Raw genomic sequence first — 8,668 nt, forward strand, 5'->3', positions numbered from 1 at the left:
GGTCTCTCTCTCTCTCTCTCTCTCTCTCTCTAGCTTATTTGGATCAATGACCGAAGGCAGCAGAAGTCAATGGCAAGGTTACACGTGTTAAAGTGTTTATACTGCTTACGTTACTCACTGTTATGAACAGCCTTAAAGCTGAACTAGGCAAGGTTTTTATGTAAAAATCTAAATCACAAAGTGCTGCAACAGAGCAGAGCGTCCCCTCCCCACTACGCCGCACACTTTGCATTATTTTGCCCAAATGAAATTCTGGTGTCTTCCTCAGTATGCACTCTGTGTTCTCGTGTTGCGTTGTTTTGTCCTCCATGACACGTTTGATGTAATATCTAACAGCTGAAGCAGGATTCAAAAGAACACAAGGACTTTAAAGCAGCCTAGAGCAGCTTTAAAGGTACAGTCGAACCTAAAATGAAGATTCAGCCGTTATCTACTCGTCTTCATGTCGGTCAAACTAGTTTGGGAAAAGGCTGAGAAGAAGCGATGGGGGCTAACTCGCTGTGTTTGGTGATCCTACCAACTTCAGCAGAGTTTAGACTGAGATGGGGTGAGTAGTTAATGACTGCATTTCATTTTTGGGGTGAACTACTCCTTTAATCTCTCTCTCTCCCCTCAGACACACTCCCTCCTTTTCCCCACTGGCAGCAGCTGTCTCTTTTCAGATTGCACAACATGTTCCTCCAGTTGCTTTGACTATCAGCCCGGACTGAGCTCAGGGAAGTAAATATAGTACAAAAACACACGCACACTCACACACTAACCTAAAATAACTTGAAAATGTTAAGGCACCTAACCTCTAGAAAGGGACACCAGACGACTGAGTTATGATTTGATACAGCAGGCAGTTCTGTCTTTACAGCGCTCATATTTTTTAATTTTGCACTTCAACACAGTATATCTACTTATACATATACATACTGTATATATCTTGTTATATGATCTCTGCAACTTTTCTGTTTACATGATGATGGTTTCTTGGCCTGGTCTCTTGAAAATATATTTTTAATCTCAGTGAGTATAAATAAAGGTAAACATTTTTTTTGTGAGCTTAAATGCATTTTCACCTATTATCTAAATTACCACACATATAAAATGGCATAAAGCTTCTATAAATTAGTAACTATAATGTTATGAAGCAATATGTGAAATTGTATAGCTATATCCCCAGAAAAAACATTTCCTGCTTCATAATCAAGTATGAAGGTGAAAAATCATTCAAATGAACCTTTTAGTCTTTGCTATTAGTTTCATAAAACTTTTAATCTTATAGAAGCAAAATGTGCAAAAAATATAAAATGTTTTGGTGATTGGTATCTTGCCTTCAAATGTCTGAAGTGCACCTGACCTCGATGTCAGCTGTACATTATCTATATTTCAGTCACAGCTGTAGGACTTTAGAATGGGAACAGAGTGTTGACAAGTTTATCAAGTCATGTTTATGGTTTTACAGACAGCGTTATATGGTCATGTTGTGTGTTGTGTTATGTTTCCAGTCACCCCACATAAACAGTCCTGGTGTAAGATGCCTTATGAATATAGACCATTGTGAAAGAATCAATAATCCTTTAAGTTCCTCGTACCAGACATCAGAAAGCACGGCTGTGTTGATGCGAGAAACAAGAGATCATATGACTTGGTCTTGCCTCTACATGTCAGACATGTTAGTTCTGCAGAAAAACACGCAGCGCTGTCGGGATCAACAACAGAGCAGCACAGATAAAGACTCAACCGATGAGCTGGTGCCAAATTAACATGAAACGTTCTGTATGGTGGCTCAAATTTACACTTGTTTTTTCCTTGATTTCTCCTTTTTGGCAAGAACTGTGTTTAGGATTGAGCGGGTCCAGGAATGATTTGAGAGCAGAGGGAAGCTCAGTGTCGTCTACAGACAGCTCAGAGTGGTTTGTGGAAGAGAGAGTGATCCCTGTCTAATAACTGATGTCTTAATTTGTCTAAACAACCCCATATAGACTGTCAAGATTAACACAAAGAATATTTATCATGAGCGCTGGTCATGAGACATCCAGTTCTACTACCATGGAAATACAATGACTGCATTTCAGTGATTAACTCAATTCTAACTTTACATTCACAGTCCAACAGACTGAGCCCAGCTGAAGAAGATTAAATGTAAATACACTAAAAGATCAAAGTCCAAACACCAAACCAGTGTTTCACAACTTTTAATTGATCACAGTAAAAGTAGAAAAAAAAAAAAAAAATCATTTGTACAATGACCAAAGCAACTGTTAAGAAACCACTTACCAAGTAGCATACACATATTTACAAAGAAAAAACACTAAACTAAAATCTTTTTAAATGAATAAAGTGGCATAAAAATCAGCCAAAAGAAAATGGCATTAATTCCCTAAAATCAGTGTTTCTCGATAAAACATCGCAGAACCTTCTGACAACGTCTCGCTCCGACTGAAGCCTCATTCAGGCTGTAATACAAGCACGGCCATCTCCAGCCAAACTATTGCAATAAAACACTATAGCTCTATAAAGTGGACCGGCGCGGCTGCTAGACTAGAGGATAGCTGGCTGCTGTCGCGATTCCACAGTGGTTCTTCCTGTCTTTAGCCATGTAGATGTAGCCCTTGTCTCCCCACTTCTCACTCCAGCTGCAAGAGTAGAAGAAGAAGAAGAAGAATCGATCAGAATAAAGCTCAACATGGTGCTTCATGAATTTCGTGTGCTACCTTTATTCTACAGTTGGAATCAGTGTATCTGCAGGTTTCAGAGAGCCAAATTTAATACTTTAAAAAGGAAAAATAGATACTTAGAGACTCTTACACTATTATATATCATCAATGTGTGATGTTCAATGCATTCTAGTTTTGAAAATAATCTATGACTTCTAATAACTGGATTTAAGACATTTTAATACTTTCTATGACATTACATTTAGATAATTTAAGACTTTTCAGGACTTTTTTTAGGACCCTTGGATGCCCTGGTAATGAGAATACTTTGAATCTTGTCGCTCTGGTGTCAAATAAAAACACCATGGGATATTTGAAAAGCTCAGGTCTTGCTAAGCTCCTGAATTTTGCATTGGCCCATGTGGAAGTACGCTCATTTCATGCAGTATTAACGCTCCAATATCGCAGTATGAGTTTTATCTTTTGGCTAACCTGTTCTTGACGATCCAGTATTTCTTTCCGTCCACATCTTGTCCCTCGAAGCCGTAGCCCACCACCAGCACGCCGTGGTCCAGCTCCTCGCTGCTGCACTCCTTCTCATAGTAGATTCCTACAATACCCACAATCCAGTCAGCCACATATAAAGCATGGGTGACATATGCCAGAAGAAAATGTGTTTTGTCACCGATATTTGAGGTACTTGAAAGAAGAAGAAATCAAGAAATCCCTAACTAGTCCATGCAACATTTGCGCATTGGTACATTGGTTATGAGGGAAAACTATGAGACGTTTCACATTTTCACAGAACTCAAGAACCGACCTGATTGGTAGAACTGGAAGGACTCGTGGCCGGCGTCGATGGCTACCGACACGGGTCCCACGGAGGCCACGGCCTTCATCAGAGCGTGCTCCTTGCCGCTGGGGACGTCGACGAAGCCGGTGTCGTTGGCGGAGTTGAACTTGGGGTCGTAGTGGCATGGCTGGTCGTCCTGGAGGAGGGAGGAGGGAGGAGAGGGTGAGCAGGAGGGTAAACAACAAGTAAAACCAGGCAGACCATCGCCAAGACAGACTAATGGATCCAAAAAGCAATAATCAATCCCTGTGGAAGAGACTTAAGAGGGTCAATGAGTACGATGTTTACTGCCCCAGAGCACAAAGTGACCATAATATGTCTGCGGGGGGGTTGATAGGGTTGTTGATCAATACCAGTAACTTAACGATTGCTTTGTTTATTATTAGCACTCATCAACAAGCATGACTTTCTTTTTCTTCTTTGTATAATTGCAATTTTACTTTGTATGTACTCAATATCCTAAGCCTGATTATTTTACATTTAACTGGATATTGCTACTTTTATTTTTATTTTTAGGACCTGATCACTCTGTTTTGTGAGCCCCTTGGAGGGAGGGACAGTAGGTGGGGGGGGGGGGGGTGGGGGGTGAAATGTAATGTAATCTGTACTATTTTGTATGCTCCTATGTATGTCATTCACCCCCCTAAAAGGGAAATTTAAAAATAAAAAACATTTAATTACAAAAAAACAAGCATGACTGAATCATATTCCTGAACCTAATATATACATTTTGTTTCACAGATTCAATCCCCGAATGTTCTTGTACTTCCTACTAGTTGCTGATAAGGATCAACAAAGATCATAGATTACTTAATGTGCTTCATGCCCCTTTAACAACTGTCTAAATACAACAGACATTTAAGATTGATATTCCATATTGCCGTACACTGAGCCCTCCGCTGCCCCCGCCCCCCATGAGATACGTACAGTTCCCAGGTACGGGTAGGAGTCCTCGGAGTCCAGGCCGTGGTTGTCCTCGATGTACTGGAAGGCCTGGTCCATCAGGCCGCCGTTGCAGCCCTCGTTGCCCTCGGGCCGGGAGCAGTCCACCAGGTTCTGCTCGCTCAGGGAGACCAGCTGGCCCGACTTCCTGAAGAGCTGGCCCTCCATGGCCCCGGTGGTGCTGAAGGCCCAGCAGGAGCCGCACTGGCCCTGGAGGAGCACACGGTGACGGTCGGGTTAAGATGGTGCAAATGATGGACAAAGAAACAGTACCTGCTCACTGAAATACATTTTTCACATTTGGGCGACAGTTCTTGTCTCATTAAGCAAACTATCTCACAACAGTGCCATCTCAAAATCTCAGCAACAACTGTTTCCCCAAAATATGTATTCTTTGTCACTACAGCACTATACAAAGTGATTGACAATGGATAGAAATCTGAAAGTTTGTTGCAGAGTTTACATGTCATATGAATGTTTTTTAAACCTTACCTAAACCCAACACACTTTAACATTACCTGCCCTGCTCTTATGTCCCTTTCAGGTGTTGGTTATCTTGTTTCTGTTATTTACTTTCTTTTTCACGACCCTAAACTGTTGTTAACCATGTCTGTTCACTGCTGTATGAAATAAACTGTATGAGTTGAAGTTTTTAATACAGATTTTAAGTCCATTTGGAGACAGCAGGAAGGAAGCGTACTTTACGGCTCCATTTCCTTACAGGACATTGTATGCACCAGTAAGTTGACTGAACATACTGTATACGACAGACTGTTGCTGCACCCTGGCCTGGTTTATGGAGCGGTGGTTGGACTGGTTTCAGCTTACAGACAACAGGCTTAATGTATGCAGAGGGGGTGTGGGGGTGTGTGTGTGTGTGTGGGGGGGGGGAACAGACTGTGCACTCAGGGAGAAGGAGGAGTGTGTGAAGCACAGATAACAAAACAACCCATAAATGTCCAGCTTATCTTTCTGTTCCAAGACAAACATTTACGTCTGCAGACAGAACGCCCTCATTGCTTAAAGTACAGTATAAGTACATTTATGATGACGGGACTGTCCACATTTGTACATTAAAATCATGTTTACCTTGTTCCTTTACAGCTGATTACTGCCAATATCAGTGCATGCTGTACTGAAATGTTTTGTAATGCTAATATAGCCACTAAAATAACTGTTTGTGCTTATGAACAGAGCATTTACATTTCCTGAGTGCATAACATGGCAACAACTGCCCTGTTTTTTCAAAGACTATAGTGCATTTTCTGCCATCATCTTTATTAGATGACATCAGATTACTCACACCACACCATGCCAATGAATTTAATACCCGACTCTGCAACTGTAACTGTGCCTTCAACGTCTGAATCTTTGTCTCTAAAAGTCATAAAATTATTGGTGTTACAAAGGTTTGCCTATTTGTTATTTTAACAGCAGACTCCCTGGTCTGTCAGTATCATCACGTGTCAAACCTTTTGACGACACTTCTCCTTCAGGCCCCGTCATGTTTACCGCGCCTCGGTTAATCATATCAGGTGTGGCTTCCACGGAGCCCCGAGGGCGACGTTACAACAGATATAAACCGAGGAGGGAAGGGAGTGTTACCTGGTCCTTCACGGGAGTGACGTAGCCCTTCTCCCTCCAGTCGACGGAGCGCGGGGCCTCCAGGAAGTTGGGCTCCATGAACAGGGATCCCTTGAACTTTCTCTCCTGCTTGTGCTTGTAGCCGTTCATCACCTGCCTGAACTCCTCGTGCGTCTGTGCAATGTAAACACAATGCGGGTGAGTGAATGTCAGCCATCTTGAAGCAGACCCTGCATAACATAACTCATGTATTTAGCGGACACTTGCATCTAAAGCTCCATACAGAGGTGTTGTTAGGCACAGACTCTCACGGTGTATTGGTTTATTTTAGCATATGTCAGGGTTCCTGCACACTTTCCATTTTAAAGTTACATGCTTTTCAAGACCTTAAGTTTTAGAAAATGCAGCACCTTAAGTTTTAGAACAGCCTGTGTCTGGGGGAAGGAATGCACAGTGTGATGGTGAGTTTCCTGCATTTTTCACAACTTCCTCAGTATTTTTGGTGCGTGTCCATGTCTATTTTAAGACGTGGCTATATTCCAAACCTTTCCCTACTTTCCAGAGCTCTGCAGGAACCCTGATCGGTGGTTCAAATGGGGAAATAAGGATGAGTCGCTGTCTCTTGTTGTGATCTTACCATGTCCCCGAAGTGGTTCATGCCCAGGCGGTAGGAGTGCTCGCCCATGGAGTGCTCCAGGTTGTGCATTTCAATCTTCCTCAAGTTCTTCTCCCACACCATTCGCCTCCAGCTCTCTTCCTTCTGCAGAAACCATCATTCAGTCACCATTAGCACCAGGAATTCTGCACGAGTGGGTCGATCAAAATGACTTGCTGTAAATGGGAAGAAGCTCAATGTGTGGAGCTCACCTCATGGTACGTCTTGCTGTGCCAGCTCTTCCACAGGTCCCAGTGCTCGCTCAGCTGCGGGTCGAGGCCGGGCGCCGAGAGGGCGCCGCTCACACAGACCGTCAGCACAGCGAGGGGCAGCAGCAGCATCATGGCTTCCTACTGGGACGGGACAGGAACAAAGACATGTTGGGACGCTTTTCTCCTCCATGCTGCAGGTTAAAGTGGTGAAGCTGTAGTCTCCAGCTGCTATTGATGAGGCAAACTAGTGCTGAAACGATTAGTTGATCAACAGCTGATCAGAAGATTAATTGATCATAATTTTGATAATCGTTTGTCACTTATCAAGTAAAAAATATTTGCTGGTCATACCTTCACAAATGCTTTTCTCTGTTTTAAAATCATACAACTAATACTTGGGGTTTTCTTGGCTGCTGGTCAGATTAAGTAAGCCATTTTAAGACTTCACTTAGTAACTTGTGATGGGCATTTGTCGTTATTTATTTATTTATTTACAATTTATAGATTACATTATTAATCAACTAATCGAAAAAATAATCTCTAGATGAAACGATAATGAAAACAATCGTTAGCCTAACCCTAACCCTTGCAGCCCTAAAGGCAGACAAACCCCATTAACATAAAAACACATCAACTCTCTCAATTTATGCTTTTTTGCCTTAAAATACTCCTCTCCTCCCTTAATTTACACCATCTCGATGTTTAGTGTCGTGCATTCAAAGCTTGTACTTCCATGATTCATGCAGAAGAAGACTTGCATGACGCTGCAGTACACATTCCCGACAGTACAGTCAGTTCCCGTCTGTTGTAAACAGCATTCCCACTAACAGGCTACAGGCCTCTTGCAGACTTTCCCCATCAGTAAAATAAGGCCACAGGATCCTCATGATAATACTAACATAATGGCTAATATAATAGAGATTGTATGCAAAACTAAAGCTGCATCTAAGCCATCCAATGAGATTTCCCTGCAGATTTGTTGAGTGGAAACTTGATGAAACCGCCCTGCTTTGTCTGCTCCAGTCACGGGATCACGAGCCAGAGAAAAACAGGGACCGAAACCACGACAAGGAAACCGAAAAGAAAAGTAAAATTAAAAAATCTGGGATAGCGGTCCTCCCCTACCGGATCCGCTATTCGCCGATGCCACCGCTTTTCTTGATTTATTTATAACGTAGAAGAAAAAAATAGCAACGGCTGTTATTTATTCAGGAGAGGCGACAAAGGCAGCCGGATAAAACACGATACAAGGGTTGTGTAACGCTAAAATATCGTCGTAATGTTAGACCCCAAAAACAAACAAAACGAATCGATTAACCCGAGTAAACACTTCTGAAAGGAGTCTTTGTTTATTCATGGCATAGTAGCTGAAAAATACCCGAAGAAACGCCGATATTCCTCTAGATTTTGCTTTGTAACACCAAATTAAACGTCAATTTTTACTGTTTTCGCCAAGGAAAAGCACAAGAAAGCAAGAACAAACGTTAAAAAACAATCCGGCTGAGTGTGAAACTTACTGTATCCCTCTGGTGAAGATGATAACGATGAAGAAAACAGCCCCTCTCGCCGAGGTACACAAAGTTTATAAAGGCCTCGGTGGCAGCATACGGAGCCTTCTGATTGGTGCTTTCTCTTGTTTATGGCCGCCGAAGCCCCGCCCCGCCCCGCCGACGAGTGCGGTCATCAAACATGTGACACAGGAGCACGTGATTCGCTCCCTTTGGAATGGTGTGGTTGAAAAAAGAACAAAGTGTTGTGTTCTCAGTGCCTGGTCATG

At 42.5% G+C, this 8,668-nt stretch overlaps 1 protein-coding gene across 2 annotated transcripts; it reads right to left on the bottom strand.

The window, feature by feature from the left end:
- Positions 1–2,167: 2,167 nt before the first annotated feature.
- Positions 2,168–8,504, bottom strand: ctsla (cathepsin La). 2 transcript variants are annotated; one of them, XM_071903622.2, is made up of 8 exons: positions 8,409–8,504; positions 6,892–7,032; positions 6,662–6,784; positions 6,046–6,198; positions 4,426–4,650; positions 3,466–3,634; positions 3,138–3,255; positions 2,168–2,624 (listed from the first exon to the last, which is right to left on the bottom strand). In XM_071903622.2, exons 2-8 carry the CDS (start codon positions 7,021–7,023, stop codon positions 2,525–2,527), a joined length of 1,020 nt encoding a protein of 339 aa, XP_071759723.1. In that variant the 5' UTR covers positions 7,024–7,032; positions 8,409–8,504; the 3' UTR covers positions 2,168–2,524. The 2 variants fall into 2 exon arrangements, with proteins under 2 accessions (XP_071759723.1, XP_071759724.1); XM_071903623.2 differs by having other exon boundaries at positions 6,892–7,029; positions 8,409–8,488.
- Between the last annotated feature and the right edge of the window lie 164 nt (positions 8,505–8,668).

This window comes from Centroberyx gerrardi, chromosome 8 (assembly GCF_048128805.1).
Source record: "Centroberyx gerrardi isolate f3 chromosome 8, fCenGer3.hap1.cur.20231027, whole genome shotgun sequence".
NCBI classification, from domain to species: domain Eukaryota; kingdom Metazoa; phylum Chordata; class Actinopteri; order Beryciformes; family Berycidae; genus Centroberyx; species Centroberyx gerrardi.